General features: G+C 39.7%; 2 protein-coding genes across 2 annotated transcripts in view; both read left to right on the top strand.

Moving 5' to 3' along the window:
• The window catches only part of TMEFF1 (transmembrane protein with EGF like and two follistatin like domains 1), a 91,250-nt gene extending 83,146 nt beyond the window's left edge, over positions 1-8,104 (top strand). The window contains exons 9-10 of the mRNA XM_043927453.1: positions 2,884-3,042; positions 6,990-8,104. Coding sequence (XP_043783388.1) covers positions 2,884-3,042; positions 6,990-7,074 — 244 coding nt within the window. The 3' untranslated portion in view covers positions 7,075-8,104. The remainder of the gene's footprint in view (positions 1-2,883; positions 3,043-6,989) is intronic.
• Positions 8,105-8,247: 143 nt separating this feature from the next.
• Positions 8,248-18,175, top strand: CAVIN4 (caveolae associated protein 4). The gene is made up of 2 exons (XM_043927454.1): positions 8,248-9,027; positions 15,814-18,175. The coding sequence occupies exons 1-2, from the start codon at positions 8,620-8,622 to the stop codon at positions 16,489-16,491; spliced, it is 1,086 nt and encodes a 361-aa protein (XP_043783389.1). The 5' UTR covers positions 8,248-8,619; the 3' UTR covers positions 16,492-18,175.
• The last annotated feature ends 349 nt before the right edge of the window (positions 18,176-18,524 follow it).

Here is an 18,524-nt window from a genome sequence, read left to right as displayed (position 1 = left end):
TTCTTCCTTCAGTAGGTTGTCTTTTTGTTTGGTCCATGGTTTCCTTTGCTGTGCAAAAGATTTTAAGTTTAATTAGATCCCATTTGTTTAGTTCTGCTTTAATTTTTTGCCTTGGGAGACAGATTAAAAAAAAATATTGGTATTATTTATGTCAAAGCATGTTCTACCTGTGTTCACTTCTAGGTATTTCATGGTTTTCAAGTCTTACATTTAGGTTTGGTCCATTTTAGTTTATTTTTGTGTATGGTGTGAAGAAATACTCTGGTCTCATCCTGGTACATGTGTTTGTCCAGTTACTGTTATTCTTTTGAGCAACTGGCTTGATTTCGTTTTGTGGAGATTGTATTTTATATCAGTGATTTTATCTCTTTTCCTTTTCCCCTCACCTCTCATCTCCTGTCCCACTTCTTTCCTTTATTCAGTGGTTTTTAGTATATTCATGGAGTTGTGCAGTCAACTACAGTCAGTTTTACATTTCATCACCCTGAGGAAACTATACCTTTTACTCCCAAATCTCCCCATCTTCCTGAGCCTTAGACAGCCACTAATACTCCTTGTCTCTGTAGATTTATCTATTCTGGACATTTCATTTCGGTAGATTATATTCATACAGTATGTGGTCTTCTGTGTCTGTCTTTGACTTAGCATACTGTTAAACGATTTATTCATGTTGTGGCGTGTATCAATATTTTGTTCCTTTTTGTGGCTGAACAGTATTTCATTAGATGGGTAATACCACATTTTTTAATCCACTTACCAGTTGAAAAATAATTAGATTGTTTCCACTTTAGGCTATTATGGATCATGCTCCCTTGAATAATTGTTCGCAAGTTTTTGTGTGGACATGTGTTTTCATTTCCACTGGTTAAATGCCTCGGAGTTGCTCAGCCAAATGCTAACTCGGTATTTAACTTTTTGAGGAACTGCCAGAGTGTTTTTAAAAGTGGCTGCGTCATTTTTATGTTCCCTACAGAATCCTTGCCAACACTTGTCATTTTCTGACTTTCTGATTCCTAGGGTATGCTAGACATTTCATCTTATTGTGGTTTTGATTTGCATTTCCATGACAACTAAAGATATTAGTGCTTATTTGTCATTTATATATCTTTTTTGGAGAAATGTCTGTTCAGATCTTTTGTCTATTTTGTACTTTTTCTCTCTTTTTGTTAATGAGTTGTGATAGTTTTTTATATATTTTAGATACAAATCTCTTATCAGATACATACTTTGCAGAAATTTTCTCCTGTGGGTTATCTTTTTACTTTCTTTCTTGATAGTGTCCTTATGTACAAAAGATTTAATTTTGATTTAGCCCAGTTTAACTTTGTTATTGTTTGTGCTTCTGATGGTGTATGAAGAAATCACACCTCATCTAAGGTCATGAATATTTACTTTTCTCCCCGCCCAAGAGTTTTATAGTTTTATTTCTTGCATTTAGATCTGTGATCCATTTGAGTTAGTTTTTGTGTATGCTATGAGGAAGAGGTCCAACTCTTATCCTTTTGTGTGTGGATATCCAGTTGTCCCAGCACCATTTGTTGAAAAGACTGTTGTTCTTCTCCCATCAAGTTATCTTAGCTCCCTTTCCAAATATCAGTTAACCGTAGATGTAAAGGTGTATTTCTGGGCTCTCAGTTATGTTTATGATCTATGTATCTACCAAACTGCTATTTTTTGTCTGCTAGGAAGCTTAGAACCAGTATGAAAACCTCTGGCAGGTGTCTGGGACCCCCAAGGGTAGGATTTGTGGACTCACATCCCTCTGGCTTCCTCTGTTTCTGTGCTTTCAGATTTCTATCTTGTTATGTGTATGTGTGTGTTAGTTGCTTAGTCAGATCCGACTGTTTGCAGTCCTGTGGACTATAGCCCACCAGGCTCCTCTGTCCATGGGATTCTCCAGGCAAGAATACTGGAGTGGGTTGCCGTTCCTTCTCCAGGGGAACTTCCCAACCCAGGGATTGAACCTGGGTTTCCTGCATAGCAGGCGGATTCTTTTTTTTTTTTCACTGTCTGAGCCACCAGGGAAGCCCCTTGCTATGTGTCTTTTTATTAAAAATTATTTCTCTGTAATGAAATGTGGGACATTAATAAGTACTCTATCCTTAGACTTCTAATGTTTTATTAATCATTTGTAACCAAAGGCTGGCGAATTTACACATTTTACTTCTGTCCTTGTGTCAACTAAAAAATGTGAGTTTTCTGTTAAGTAAATGTTTCTCCCTGTCAAATTATCATCAGCTGATGTTGTTGCCTTTTTATTTACTCTTAATTGGAATTCAGATAATTTCTAAGATTTATACTTACTTGACTGCTTAGCCCTGTTTCTGTCATTAATAACTTATTTTCATCTCTCCCCTTGTGCTTTAAATGATTATATTATGTACACTGAGAAGTGTCCTGAATATAATTTGGTGTTATGTTCAGAGAACTGTAAATGTCTATAAAACTATTTATTCAATAATCCACTTCAAGTATCTAGCCTAAGGGGTAACACTAAATGTAGAATGCACAGTCATCATAATATCCACCACACCTAACTCATAATTCCGAAAAATGGAAAATAACTGATATGTCTAAGAGCAAGGAATAGGTGAGTTTGCTGTATTTTAGTCGCTGATTGGGATATTGTGAATCCATTTTTAAATGGCAGTGAGAAAGACTACTTAGCAGCTTTTAAATTAAAGTGATATAATGATAAGAAGCACTTTGTAAAATAGTTGTATCCAAAAGAGTATAAGGAAATACAATAATGACAGTGTGTTTTCAGATGGTGGGAGAGTGCCTGATTTGCTGTTTCTTCTGTGTGTTTTCATTTTAAAACCTGGAATTACTGAAATTTATAAATCTCATAGGAGTCCTTTTTTTCTTTTTCCCCCTTTTCAGATGTGAATCTGGTTACACTGGACAGCACTGTGAAAAGACAGACTTTAGTATTCTCTATGTAGTGCCAAGTAGGCAAAAGCTCACTCATGTACTTATTGCAGCAATTATTGGAGCTGTACAGATTGCCATTATAGTGGCAATTGTCATGTGCATAACCAGGTAGGTAATGGCCTACAAAATACCAGCTTTCAATTAGAGGTGGGGGGCTACTGAAGAATCCTGAAGCACTCAAAATAATGGGGACTTGGCATCTATCAGTATATTAGGAAGAAATCCTAGAATTAGTTCTCTAAGGTATCCATGTAGGTCTGACCTCTCCCCGTCATGCCGCTTTAGAATTTGGTCAAGAACTCATTCCCAGGGTTACAGGCAGATCTAGGCTCAGGCAGGGGGAGCCTGAGGGTATTTAGTGGCATAAAGGAATTTTGAGATCTTAGAACTGTGTGTCCGCTTTAAGCATTGCCTTCAGGGACAGTGATGGTAGCAGGATGGTCTGCACATGCATTGAAGAGCCAGGCAGGAACTTTCTAGGTCCGGCAGAACTGATTGGGTCTTGTGCCCTAAGAATATACTTTATCCACAGTAAATACAAGAAGGGAAGAAATCAGAGGTTAAAGAAAACTGCTTTTTTTAATATGTTGTCTTAGCATTACTTCGTTTTCTGGAATACAGTCATAAGTAGTAAACTTTAAAATACTCTTAACTAAAACCATTGGGAGTTTATCATAACTGAACTGCAAAGTAGAGGGCATAATTGGAGTGCAGTTGGCCTAAAAAGAGGTGTTTTCCAGGCTGAGTGGAAATATGTAAGTCAGAACTGAACTGGACCTTGGAGAACTCAAACAAGATTAAGTTTTCATCTTGTTCATCTTTATGCTTCTGAGTCTCAGGTCTTTTCTTCTCACTTACCTCTTCCTACCTCCTTTCAGTTTGGTTCAGACTCCCATAAACAACATCTCTATACATTTCTGCATTATTCTGGGCTGAGGGTTGGACTATATCAAGTGCAGATATTGGCAGGCCATAATGGATTTATGGCTCTTCTATCTGAAGTCTGGGGAGAAGCCAGACCTTCTGTGGTCTTAGCCATCTGGAGCTAAAATGATGAATCTAGAAATGATGAAAAACTCTTTTCTCAGTAACATATTTTTCATAAATTACCAGTGCTAAAAGCCAGTGGACTTTATTCTATAGAACAGATGATCTGCCCTTAGGCAAGACTACTGAATATGAAATTGGGCAGTAGATTAAAGTAGGGACATAACGTTATAAAAAATAATGACAGCAGAAAGAGAATATAGAAAAAATAGACCCACCATGTAACAGCAGGGCTGCCTGTGGCTATTTAACATGGGCTCGGAGGTGAAGCAGTTTGCCTGTGGTCCTCCAGCTAGTAAGTGAAAGGGTCTGGATTTGGATTCGGTGCTGCCTGATTGCTAAACCATTCCTCTTGCCGCTGAACCACCAAGAGGAGGGGGGTCCATGTTAAGTCATCTTGGGAAATACATTTGCTAAGTATGATCCTCCTGTGGGAGTGCTATTCAGACTTGATTTTGTAGCAGTTCAGGGTTTTGCAACAGGGGCGGGACTTGGTGTGAATCATTTTCCCAGAGCGTTAGTTCTGTGTGTCATCTGAAAAATTTATTGGAGAGAAAATGTGAGGTTTTGGAAGACCATTTAGGATGTTATTAGAGTAAAGCAGGAGTGGAATAAAAGATCATTTGGAAGGTGAATGAAAGAAATAAGGTAATAAGTTAACGGCAAGGGAAGATTTTGAGGCCCAGTGATTTTTAGTTCCTTAAAGATTGAAGGACCTTAGAGTCAGCAAGAAGTTACTTTGTATTCAACCCCTTCCTTCTAGAGAAGTGAGGAAATTGGTGCCCTAGGTTGGGAAAACTTCACCCAAGAGCAGAGAGATGGTTAAGCCCTTTTATAAATCCTATCCAGCCTTTTGTCCAGCTCTTTGCCTCAATTTTCACTGTGCCATAATCCTCAGCTACTAAATTAAAATTACCTTGCAGGTAGTTTTCAAATTAGTGGTGGTTGTGGTTTAGTCGCTAAGTCGTGTCTGTTTCTTGTGACCCCATGGACTGTAGCCCAGCAGGCTCCTCTGTCCATGGGATTCTCCAGGCAAGAATACTGGAGTGCGGCATTTCCTTCTCCAGGGAATCTTCCTGACCCAGGGGTTAGACCTGGTCTCCTGCCTTGCAGGCAGATTCTTTACCAACTAAGCTATCAGAGAATTCAAGTTAGTAATCTCTAGTTTATATCCCGTCACTCCAGTACTCTTGCCTGGAAAATCCCATGGACGGAGGAGCTTGGTAGGCTGCAGTCCATGGGGTTGCTAAGAATCGGACACGACTGAGCGATTTCACTTTCATCTTTCATTTTTATGCATTGGAGAAGGAAATGGCAACCCACTCCAGTTTCTTGCCTGGAGAATCCCAGGGACGGGGGAGCCTAGTGGGCTACCGTCTATGGGGTTGCACAGAGTTGGACAGGACTGAAGTGACTTAGCAGCAGCAGCAGTTTATATCCCAAGTCCATCTGCTGCCTTCACAGACACATAGGCGTTGCCTTATATTTATTTTTAACTGTTACAGTGTCCTCACTACCCTCTGTCTCTATGTCTGAAGGGTCATCTCATTGAATTTATCATAGATCTCTTCCTGAGGCCTTTTTATTATGGCATTTTCACCCCTAGAATGTCTTGCTCCCTTGGCTTGAGGATATTATAATTATGCACGTGGGCTGACCTGCACTGCATTTTTAAGGAGTGCCTCTCCCACACAGTCCATTGCGACAGCTGTTCACTTATCCTGTGGTGACTGTTACATGTGAGGAATCTTCCTTTAAAGGGATGTTCCCACTGGCACATTTGTGAAGACTGCAGGAGTGAAATGTTCTTCTCTTATGCTTGGCATCTTCTTTCATGTTGAATATCACTTTGGCCAAACCCCCTTATTGTGTAGATGAAAAAAAAACCCTGGTCTCAGGAACTTGTCTAGTTTCACGGTGAGTTTGTGACAATTGAAGATTGCCATCCCTCCCAGTCAGTCTTCCCATGTGACAAATGGAGTTGATTCCAGCCCTGTGCACCTCCAAGTGTTTTTATGAGGATAAGTAAGGTAAAGTTTGTGAAAAACAGTATGTAAACTGGAAGTGTTACCATCAAGGCCTTTAAATCAAGACAAAGTCGTGCTCTTGGAAAATGGGTAAAAACCTGGAACTTTAGGGTAGAAGTTCTCATTGTCTCAAGACTTTCTTACCATTAGATTATAAAGTTCTTGCTGGAGGAGATTTTAGAGGTTAGTCCAACTCTTAATATTTTGCTTATAGAAAAAGGGGGGTTGCACAGCTAGTTTCTAGCAGAGCCTAAACTCAGAATTACTGGAGCTCATCCAGCCTCCTTTATTCCGCGTTGTGTAGTATGTAGCACTTTGTCCACAGTGAGAGCTGGTCACGTTTACATTCCAGTGGGCAGGCACATGGCATGACAGGCTTTAAAGCACCGCAGAGAAACATGCCCAGAACCGTACGAGCAGGCTCAGAAGTGGCTCTTACCCCCGGTTCTGTCCTGGCTTTTGTGGTTTGTCCCAACAGGGTGTTGAATGACTTCTTCTGAGTTACCATCTAAAATAACTAGGCATTTCCTGTATTTTCTGATTTGAGGTTAATAAGCACATTTCTCCCTGATTTCCCCTTCACCTAAGCTGTCCTTGTCATTTTGAGGGTGGTGTTGTGCTCAGAGAAAGTACATAAGCAAGGATCCTTTCTACTATCACACGTTTACATGTTACCAGTCACTGTGGTTTGGTGATTGCCAGGCCAGAAGAAGGGTGGCAATTCCTCTTGGGGATGCACATGCAGTGGGAGACCCTGGGAGTGAGTTTCGTTTGTGTTCATACCTGCGTGGCGTGTCTAATCCTGTCGCCTCCCAGCTTGGTAGGAAGGACGGCAGTCTGACACGATGGTCTGTCGTCAAGTAGCGTCTGTTTCCCTTTCATGTGGTCATATGCAATATGGCTTTATGTGTGGAATGTGTATTAACCTGGAAACATTTGAAGTATCCTAAACGAAATGACATTTTCCTTTTTTCTTAACAGAAAATGCCCTAAAAATAATAGAGGACGACGACAGAAGCAAAACCTAAGTCATTTTACTTCAGATACGTCATCCAGAATGGTTTGAACTGGTGACTTTTATATGTACACTGACCATGTGATGTACATTTATTATGTCTTTTTTTAAAGAATGGAAATATTTATTTCAGAGGCCTTATTTTTGGACATTTTTAGTGTAGTACTGTTGGCTCGTATTTAGAATATTCAGCTACAACAGTTTTGGACTGTTTAGTAGTCTTTGTTTTATGTTTTTAAATACAGAAATTGATTTCACAAATTTGTACCACATGGTAATTCTAAGACTTGTTCTTTACCCATGGAATGTAATATTTTTGCAAAGATGGACCACTTCACAAATGGTTACAAAGTCATACCCACTTCTTCCACAATGACCACAGCAAATGACCAAGCATGAACTAAAGGTAAAGATGTTTACAGATTACTTTTCTTACAAAAAAAAAATCTAGAAGACACTGTGTTTAGACATTTCAATGTTTTTGAGATTTATTAACTGATTTTTTAGACACTGCCTATCGCATGAACTATAAAGTTGTGTGTGTTAGATGTAAAATATTTATAAGATGTATGGACTGGAATTTGATCATTTCTCTCTTTGAAAAAATAATTCTGAATTAATTTTTAAAAGTATATGGTAGCAATGATGAAATGGATCACTGAAAAGTAGACTTAGATGTTGTGAAAATAGTCTGTTCAACAAACAGATTGGAATAAAGCCTACTCTATCATTTAAACTACTTTAATACACATTCATTTTTAAAGAGAGTATTTGTTTTAACATAAATAAACCAATGGTATCAGTGTTTGTGAATAAAATGCAAAAATGATTGTTAACAATTGGTGCTCTTTGTGTGAGCTTAAAAATCATCTCAGACCTCTATCCAAATTTGTTCTGTAGTAATAGCTATACTAATAGATTGTTGATGTTTAAAGATCTGAAGTGTGAATAGAATGTGTTCAGCTGTTTAACATGTAGTTTAGGTATTCAGAAGTATGCATGTAGAATTTAAGAATATGTTCAAAATATTAATTTTAATATTTGGTTTGGAAAAGCATGTTATAATATAATGTTTTCACTATATGGCCTCTGTTTTGGTGTGTTTATTTATTGCATTCTTTGATGTTGACATATCAGTACATTTAATATGTGAGATTAATGGAAAAAACAGATTTTTGTTCAGAATTCCCATTTGCTTTTTATAAATAATGCTTGAAATTGTCTAAAGGCAAAAGGCTTCACCCATCACTTAAAGTTTGCTTTATTTAGTTATTTGGCTTCTAGGCTTAATATCAGTAACATGGTGGCTTTAGGGAACTTTTCTTTTTAAGAAGCTTCCCTCTTCTACCCACACAGTCTTATTTGAGCCCTTCAGTCAGTCAGTAAGCATGTTTGGAACAGCACCCAATGCTTTGGGAGGGTTCATATTGCAGAACAGTCATGTATGGGTATTTGTAGTTACAAATACTTGACCAGCCTCCAGGGGTGGGGCTTCCAACCCTTTAAGCAACCCTGTTGCCTGTTATCAAGCTAACTTTTTGCTCTCGGTGCCAGAATTGATTGTGGTAAGACATCTTTCACTGAGAAATAATTAAAATGGAGCATAATGGGTCGGCTTCAAATGCTGATAAAATCCACCAGAATCGCCTGTCGAATGTGACGGAAGATGAAGACCAAGATGCCGCTCTCACCATTGTGACCGTGCTGGACAAAGTTGCTGCCATTGTGGACAGCGTGCAGGCCAGCCAGAAGAGGATAGAGGAGAGACACAGGGTGATGGAGAATGCCATCAAGTCCGTCCAGATTGACCTGCTCAAGTTTTCACAGTCTCACAGCAACACGGGCTATGTCATTAACAAGTTGTTTGAGAAAACCCGAAAGGTCAGTGCTCACATTAAAGACGTGAAGGCCCGGGTGGAGAAGCAACAAACTCACGTTAAAAAAGTTGAAGCTAAGCAAGAAGAAATAATGAAGAAGAACAAATTCCGTGTGGTCATATTCCAGGTAAGCTGTGTGTTTAACTCGATGACTGCAATCTTTTGCATCCTTTAATGGCTAGCATATCTTATCCGAGTTTCCAGTGTCACATGGTTACTGTTGTATACCTGTGTGTGGTGGAGTTCTGTATCAGCAGGGATCTCAGGATAAAGCCATTTCTCTGTTAACTGGTGTACTATCTTGTCAGTGTTTTGAGCTTCTCAGCCATTCCATGTAATATGAACTGTGGATCATAGCTGAGTCTATTTCTTGCCTTTGAAACTTAATATTGGTAATCCGCTTTGGGGATATTAGCCATATTAGCATGGTGCCCTCTCATAGCCTTTGAGAAAGTTAGAACTAGAAGATAGCTAAGAAGCCTCCAGTTTAAAACACCTCTTAGTTGTATGGGAAAAAAAAAGAAACTGAGGACCTGTAGCCCCTCATTGTGGTTCTTCCCCTTGCTCTGGAGAGCCTGGAAAGCCCTAAACAGTAAAATGTAAACTTTGCAGAAATTAATTTGTCTATTGAATTTTTTGTATATAATGTGTAAGTCACAGTTATAAGCAAAACAGTATTTCTTAATGAACAATCAGACAGTTCTTTTTTTTCTTATAGTTGTACAAGCATAGGAGTCACATAAGTAATTCCTTGTATTTGATTCTAATGTCTCTTAGCTGATTTTATATGGTAGTTTCCATGTGACATTGTGTATTGAGCTTATAAGTTCCTGTCTTACCCTGCACTTAACCCTCATGTTTTTTGAGATAGGAATGCATCCATGGCAAATGCCTAAAACCTATTATATGTTTTAAAACTCTTACAAATCAAAAGGGAAATGCTTGAACTCTCATGGTAGAAAAATTGGAAAGTCATCATTAGTCAGTTCACAGAAGACCAAATAAATGAGGAAAATTCCACTTTCACTTATTTAAGTATTTATAGTTACTGAGACATATTTTGAGTTTAAGAATAGGAAATAACAAGCACTTTCATTTTCTGCTAGTAGAATATTAATTGGTACATTTCTGGAGGGTGGTTTTGGTAGTATGTGTTAGGAACCTTAAAAATTCACAAACCTTTTGGCCTCAAAATTTCACGTCAAAGAACTCGCTGGATGCGTAAAATCAGGAATGTGCAGGGATGTTCACTGGTGAATGTAGTGTTACCGTGCTGTATTTTTTAAATGGATGGATGCCCATAGGCATAGGGGAAAAGCCTAGAAGAATAAAAACAAATTGAAATAGGAACACAGTTGGATTATGTGGGCGGGTATTTGTAAGATACCAGGGATGTGGGCCATTAATGCCCCAGGAGATTCTTTACACTTTAGTCAGTTCTCTGTAGCCCACTGTTGACTGATAAGGTTACACTGGCATGGTAAGTGGTATTTTGGATTTGTTGTGAAGAGCCTGTTGGTTATTTAGGAGAAAGAATGAGAAGAGAAGGTTGCTGATTTCAGAGGTAGGTAGGTTGGACTATGCCATCTGAAGGGCTTTGCCATTTCTTCCCACCTCCCCACCCCCCAAGTCCCTGAAAGTTCTTCTCCAGACTTTTTTTGGGAACACACACACACGCGCACACCTGTCATCTTACTGTCAGAAGCCTTTAGCAGTGTATGTGATGGGTCTAGATTTAGTACGAGAATATAGTCTTCATTCTTGAATTCACTATTCCAAGGGCATTAACAGTCATGGGTGTATCTCATGCTCCACTTGCATGGGGCATGCCAGGAAACATTCTTGGTGTCCAGCATTTCTCCTGAGAACCTTTGTGTGAAGAGTAGACCCAGTAACAGTCAAGGTTTACAGGGGCTTAATGAAACGAGTTTCTGAAAAGTCCTGATTGTCTCTTGTGTGTCTGCTGACATACAATTCTTTTTTTAAAAAGTTGTTTCTATATTTACCTGTTTATTCCCTGAAACTTGCTATTTTTTTCTTTTCTTTGGGCCCTAGCAGTTACTAGAATGAATAAAAGATGGTATGAAAAAGCGACTAAGAGGCATAATGCTACAAAGAGTCTGTGAAATTAAGTTGTGCAGAGTAAGCAGCCCTTTATCAATAAGCAGTGGCTATCTCATGTAATTGGAAGTGCTTGTGAAGAAAAGATACAGGCAACTACCAATGGATTTGGGGATTCTTAGATGTTCGAACACAGCATACAGCATTCATATGGTTCTTCGTAGCAGTTAAAATTCTTATAATTTTTTTTGGCTGCTCTGCTTGTGGGATCTCAGTTCTCTGTGCCACGGCAGTGAAAGAGCCAAATCTTAACCACTAGACCACCAGAGAATTCCCAAAATTCTTAAAATTTATTCTCATAGTTAATATATGTATATATATACATAATACATGTGTATATATATACACACACACACATGTCTTTATTGAGACTGTGCCTTCTACTAAAATTAACTTGAAGCTGAGTAATTTAGCTGTAACATGCTTACCTTTCCATTTGGGTTTTTCCTTAAAAAGATTTCGCTGGATATATCTTTCGGTGGCAGACTTTATTGGTACTTTATCTCCCACAGTTGTGTACAGTGGAGCTTTTACCTAATCCTGGACATTGGCTTTGAAAAAAAGTATCTGTTCTGTATTATACAATTATGATTTCTTTTTGAACATGCTTTCACCTTGGTGACCTTGTCACCATGAAAGCCAGGAAGGAGGATTATCATACCTTCTAACAATTTTGCTTACTAACCACATGCCTTTGCTTCCCAAATGAGGTATTAGGCCTTTCCCTAATGATAAGTTCCGGACTTGTAAATATTCAGAATTCTTCTAGCTATATTACTTTCATAATCACGGCTACTATACTCCGATTCATAGTACTTGTTTTGTTACAAAAATCATCTTCTTACCTAGAATTTTACATGAAAAGATGCATAATAATTATACTTGGAAATCAACTATAATTCAACCCTAATTGTTTTCAATTATTATTATAGTGTATTCACCACTAACTCATGGTATCTCCGATGCATGGGTGTTACAACAAATAGATTCAGTGGACAGGTGCTTTCTCTGACTTCACCTCTGTTTTGTTTTTAAGCCTGATTTTGTAGAGTTTGTTGTGCAGTTGAAGAAGGGTTTGTGATTCCTGAGTTGAGCCAGGTCTGATTTCTTTACAGTAGGATTGTGAAGGTTTTTCTCACCAAACAGTAATGATTCTTCAGCTCTGTTCCTAATACCTCCTCAGTCTCACCCACACACGCAGCGCTGCTGAAGCGGCTCCCGGTAGCAGGTGGTCAGGAAAGGAGAGGAATAAAGTTTCAGCTTCTAACTGATTCATCAGAGAGCTATCAGATACCCACCCTGACTTTTTTTTTTTTAAGCTCCTAGACTGTCCAATCCTATAGCCAAATAATTAAATTTTAAGTAAGTATCCAAAGAAATAAAGTTCCAGGGAAACCTTCTTCACTATCAGGCTGATAGATTTTGGAATGTATATGAATATATTTCTTACATAGTAAATTTTTTTGGTTGAACAGATTTAATCTGGATCTCAAAGTAAGGTTACATTTTTTTGTTTGTTTTATTTTAGATTTATTTATTCATTTTTTTCTCTGTGTTAGGTCTTCCTTGCTACACAGGGCTTTTTTTAGTTGTGGCCAGTGGCGGGGACTAATGTGTAGCTGTACTGTGCTACAAAGTGGCTTTTCTTGTTGCGGAGCACAGGCTCTGGTGTGTATGGGCATCAGTAGTTGTCACACGTGGGCTCCGGCTCGGCATTTGCAACTTGTGGGCTTTAGAGCGTGGGCTGAGTAGTTGTGATGCATGGACTTAGTTGTGGACCAGAGGTTGAACCAATGTGTCCCCTGCATTACAAGGTGAATTCTTAACCACTGGACCCCCAGGGAAGCCTGGGAGCATAGTTTCTTTTAAAAAAATTCATGGGTTCAGTTAGAAATCTCATGATCTTTAAAGCTTTTCTGGTTTAGTTTTAAAAGCAGCCTGTAAATAGTGAATTGAGGTCCTTTAGCATCTGTGTTTTTGGGCTCCTTCTCAAGATTACTAGTGTCTGCCACTTCAATCCAGTTCTCATCCTTACCCTTTGACACATTGACATAGTTGTTCCCTCCCTCTCTTCTTCTCTTTTGCACATTTGTGGTCCTCCCTTTCTTCTTAATACTTCTTTCCCCTGGGCTTCTTGGGGTGTCCTTCTCTCTTGGGTTTCCTCCTGCCTCACTGGCTGATATTTTTCCATTTTGATTCTTTCTCATCTCTTCCTTCTTATCTTTAGGTCCAAAATCCATTTATCTGTCTATAACACCAAAATTCAAGAATTTCTAAAAATAAATTTTTTGCAACTTATTTGGCAGCAAGACCTAACTTGACCTGAACTAATTTGAAGGCAAAACCCAACCTCAGGTAGCATGGGGCTATTCGTACTCTTTTTGCCACCCTGGAGTGAATGTTCGTATTTTTTTTCTTCCCAAGATCTCACTGGGAATATTATATATTATTTTCCCAAATCTGAAATATTCTGATTTTTAAAAGGTATGTTGGTTCCAAGGGGTTTTGAGTAATGGAGTGTAGACTCACTCACTCAATCTCTTGGTGGTCTCTTTCAACTGGTCATGATTTTTAGTTTCATCTTTATGTTAATGACTCCTAGAGATATAAATCTCGAGTCCAGACCTCTCCTGAATTCCAGACTTATATATTCAACTGCCTACTCATCATCTCTGCATGGATATATAGTGGGCATCAAAGTCGGCATGTTCAGCATCTTAGTCAGTCTCCTTTCCCTCCAGTCTCTGCCTCCCACTGTCTTCCCAATCTTAGTGAAATGCAAATCTGTCCTTCATTTGCTCAGGCCCTGGACTTGAGAATCATCACCCTTGACGTCTCCACATCTCAGTCTAGCAGTAGATCCCATTGACTCCTACCTTCACAGTGGATCTGGAATCAGACCGCTTCTCACCACCACCTCTGCCAACACCCTGACTGTCTCTCACCTGATTGATCTCAGTGGTCTCTGCCTGCTCTCCCTGCTTCTCATTACCCTCGACTGCCTCATTTCAACAGGGTAACCCTTTCACAGCATGAGTCAAATCATGTCACTGTTTTCTGCAGAACATTTCAGAAGGCTTCCTATCACACTCGGAATAAGAGCCACAAGCATTCTTGGCTACAGAGCCTTCGGTGCGCTGGCCCTCTTGCTCTCTCTCTTACCCTCTCTCCTTCTGTTGACCCTTGACCATTCTGCTTCGGTCACGATGCCTCTTTTGCTTTCTCTTTTCCTCCCTGGGATATGCTTCACCTTTAGGTCTAGGCTTGGATGTTACCTTCTTAGACCTTTCTGAGCATCTTCCCCAGTGTATCCCCACTCCCCATGTTATTTTTCATCTTAACATTTATACCATCGAACATATATATAGATAACTTGTTTATTTCTCTTTCTGAGAATATAGTTTCTTTTACTGTTTTACTCACAGGAGGTTCTCCGTGCCTAGAATATTGACTGGTACATTGTGGGTGCTTAGTAACAATTTGTTGAATGAAGGTGTGTGTTTCTTTCTTCCAATAGTCATTTGTTGAGCATGCCTACTATGTGCAAGGCACTCTGATGGATGCTGGGCATAAATCATAAATAAGATACACCTTGGCTTTCATGGAACCTATTATTTAGTGAAGGCCCCAGGGAGACATACATAAATGAGTAGAGCTCCAGTTTAATTCAGATTGTGAAAAATATTGTTAAGTAGAAGATGGTTGGATGGCATCACCGACTTAATGCATATGAACCTGAGCAAACTTGAAGTACAGGGAAGCCTGGCGTGCTGCATTCCATGGGGTCACAAAGAGTCGGACACGACTTATTGAGTGAACAACAACAAGAAGTACTTTTGTGTCGTTTGGGTATAAATTGGAGACAGAATTGGTCTCTTGGGGAGGTTGCGCATGTTTGACTCAAAGAAAGATTTTGTTTACAAAGTTGAAAAGAGCATTTAAAGGTATTTAATTAAGGTAGCAAAAACCATGTATACGAAGCTGTGGAGGGATGAGAAGAGCATGTGTTGAAGGCGCTCAGAGTGTTTGTGTGGCTGGACTGGAGGGCTGGGAAAGCAGGTGTAGTTCAAACCTAAGAGCCGTCTAATTATACTAAAGAATTTGAACTCTTTGTCCTTTGAGTATTGATGAGCTCCCAAATATTTTAAAGTAGAGGAAGGATGTGATCAGATTATGTTTTAGGAACATTTCACAGGAAATACTTAGGTGATATGGTGGTGAAGCTATTTCATAAATTCAGGCCTGAGATTACAGAGCTTGAATTAAGACACTGGTAGAGGCAAGGAGGAAGGAGGAGGGAACAGAGGAATTATTAGTTGTTAAGCAGTGTTACCGACAGCGCTTGGTGACCAGTTGGATGTTGGATGAGAGCAGGGAATATTTGGGACAGTGATTCTGAGGTTTCTGTCTGGATGACACCTGGAGGTATTAGTGCTGAGAGATCCAGGAAAGGGTGATGGTTAGGCCTTGATTTTTGGATAAGTTAAGTTAGAGGTGCCTGCGTTACATCTAGGTGAAGAAGTCTGCCTGCCAGTTGGAAATGAGTCTTCATCTTAGGGGAAGGGGAGAGGTGAAGGGAAGATTTGTGAGTCTGCTTGCCATTGGATTTGAAGGTAGAGCAGTGCATAACGTTGCTCAGGGTGAGCTTGGGAGATGAAGAAAAAGAAACCTTGAGAAACACCAGCATTTAAGGAGCGGGTGGAGGATAAACAACCCGTGGAGGAGATTGAAAAGGTGTGACCGGAAGGTCCAAGAACCCATGACTAACAAGCTTGCTTTCTCTCTCCTTCAGGAGGAGGTTCAGTGTCCGACGTCCCTGTCTGTCGTGAAAGACAGAAGCTTGATTGAGAGTCCAGGGGAGGAGGACGAAGTCTTCGATACCCCAGTTGATCTGTCTTCGGACGAAGAATATTTTGTTGAAGAGAGCAGGTCTGCCAGGCTTAGAAAGTCAGGCAAGGAGCGCATTGATAACATCAAAAAGGCCTTTTCCAAAGAAAACATGCAGAAGACACGGCAGAATTTTGACAAGAAAGTAAACAGAATTAGGACTAGAATAGTGACCCCAGAGAGGAGAGAGCGGCTGAGGCAATCGGGGGAGAGACTGAGGCAGTCGGGGGAGAGACTGAGGCAGTCGGGTGAGAGGTTTAAGAAATCTATTTCCAATGCTGCTCCCTCAAGGGAAGCTTTTAAGATGCGTGGCCTTCGGAAAACCAAAGACAGCGCGGTGGCTGAGGGTCCAGAAGAGGTCAGGGAGATGGGGGTGGACATCACTGCCAGGGGCGAGGCTCCGGGCCGCATCGGTGAGCTCTACCGCGAGGCGCTCAGTGAAACAGACCCTGAGGAGGCCAGTGCCACGCATCCTCCCCAAGAAGGCGGGGAGATCTCGACCCCCGAGCCTCTAAAAGTTACTTTTAAACCCCAGGTGAAGGTAGAGGATGATGAATCTCTTTTGCTAGATTTAAAGCAGTAATTATAAAGAGGAATTCAGTATATTATAATCGTAAGTCTCCTTAATCACACAATCTTAGTTTAATTAGTATAGTCACTTACATGTATATGCCATGTAGGAAAACATCAATGATATGCTTGCTTCATTTCTTAGGTTTAAAATCTTCAAGATAGTAAGTTATTAATATACATTTCCTTGTAACTTCCTGGGGAATTCTTTTTTTTTTCCCCTCCCCTGGAGAACTTTTTTAAAAATCTCTCCTCCCCCAGGGCTTATTTGATTCTATCAGCTTTCTCTCTTAGATCACTCTCATGGCAGCTGTGGATTTTTAAGTTCCTTTCTCTTGCCCATCAAAAAAAATAGTTTCCTAGTGAGGGCCAATTAGGTGTTTGCTAGTCTACAACAAATGAAGGGCAAATTTGTGGCCATGATTTATTTGCAAGTCAACTCTTGATTTTGGTCTAGATTAATACAAGGGGAATAACTCATGTATGGATTTTATCTATCTGTTCAAATCAAGAGATCTGTTAGTAAGTTAGCGGTCACACCCCTTTTTGGTGCCTTTGCATAAAAACATTGAAGTCCTGGACTCGATCACTCGGTTCTGGCATCAGAGCCTTGCTTATAGCGAGCCACTTGGCAAGTCATCTGCTAATTGTCTGGTCAGTGAAATGAAGAGAGTTCACCTGTCCTGCCCACCCCAGAAGACTGCTGTGAAGATTAATGAAATGTTACACATTCTGGGGGGAGCCAGAACCATTTCCAGAGAAAAGAAACCCCACTGGTTCCTCAGAAACAGAATGGAAGTCATTACATCTTCTGAAAAAGCCCTGAACTCCAAGCAGTGAGGACCTAGGTGGGACAGACACTAAAGTTGGTTTTCCTTTTCACAGAATCAGGAATGAAAAATAAAGGTTTGGGAGACATCTTTTTCATCAGAGACTAAATTCAGACCTTGGGTTTGAGTTGGGTCTTAAAACATTTCCTGGAAAATTCTTCTCTGATTATCTTCTGCACAGATCTCTGCTGGACTAGAGCAGCATGTTTGAGCATCATGAACTCTGCAACTGTGGCTGTAGCTTCAAGAGGCCTCTCTAAAGTCAGTCCTTGTGCAGTGCTTGCAAATGACCTCATATGTTTCTGATTTCTGGAGTGAACACCTCAAGGGCCCGCCTGTCTAAAACAGTGTTCAGGGAGTTCATCACGGCTGCTTTGGGAGGAAGCCAGATTCTACCTGTCAGTTAGCTGTAAATCTGACTGATCCAGAAGTAGATGTTATTGTTAAAGAGAAAAATGGTCATACTGGTTCTTCAATTATGTATGTTTAAATCTTTTGATTTGAGAAAGAGAATAAATGGAATTTGAGGAATTTGAAGAGTTTTGGACAACAGCTTTCAGATCAGTTTTAGATGCTCTGGTAGTAACTAAAAATTGTACACGCACACACACAAATCAGCTTTAAAATATTTAACTGAGTTACCCAGCCATTTGGGTTTGGGAGTTTGATTCGGTATCATTTCCTCTTCACTGTGCATGAATACATAAAATCATGAATTGTTCATCTCATTATGTTTTTATAAAGTGTATACAGCTTTGAATAATACCTCAAAAGGAATAATTTTTAAAATGTTATGGTTTAGCAAAAGCTTGGATGCCTAATCAAATATTTCCTTAAAGCCATAATAAATTTGAATTAAAAAAGATACTAATACAAAGTTTGATGTCATTGTCCTATTTGTAAATATTTTTGCTGATAATGAAAGCAAACAATATGGCGTGAATTTGATATAGTAACCCTGCTTACAATAGATATGTTTCTAGGTTAAGCAGAATGTAAAGAAGTTATAGGCTATGTTTTTTCTGGCACTATGCAGAGTAATGGAGAAGGAAATGGCAACCCACTCCTATTCATGCCTGGAAAATTCCATGGACAGAGGAGCCTGGTGGGCTGCAGTCCATGGGGTCGCAGAGAGTTGGCTGTGACTGAGCACATCAGTACAGCATGCAGAGTAAATATCAACTGAACTAACTTTTTTTTTGTTTTTTGCAGATAC

The sequence above is a fragment of the Cervus elaphus genome, chromosome 16 (assembly GCF_910594005.1).
Source record: "Cervus elaphus chromosome 16, mCerEla1.1, whole genome shotgun sequence".
NCBI lineage: Eukaryota > Metazoa > Chordata > Mammalia > Artiodactyla > Cervidae > Cervus > Cervus elaphus.
The sequence above is the reverse complement of the archived record's forward strand: the minus strand, read 5'-3'. Positions and strand labels throughout refer to the sequence as shown.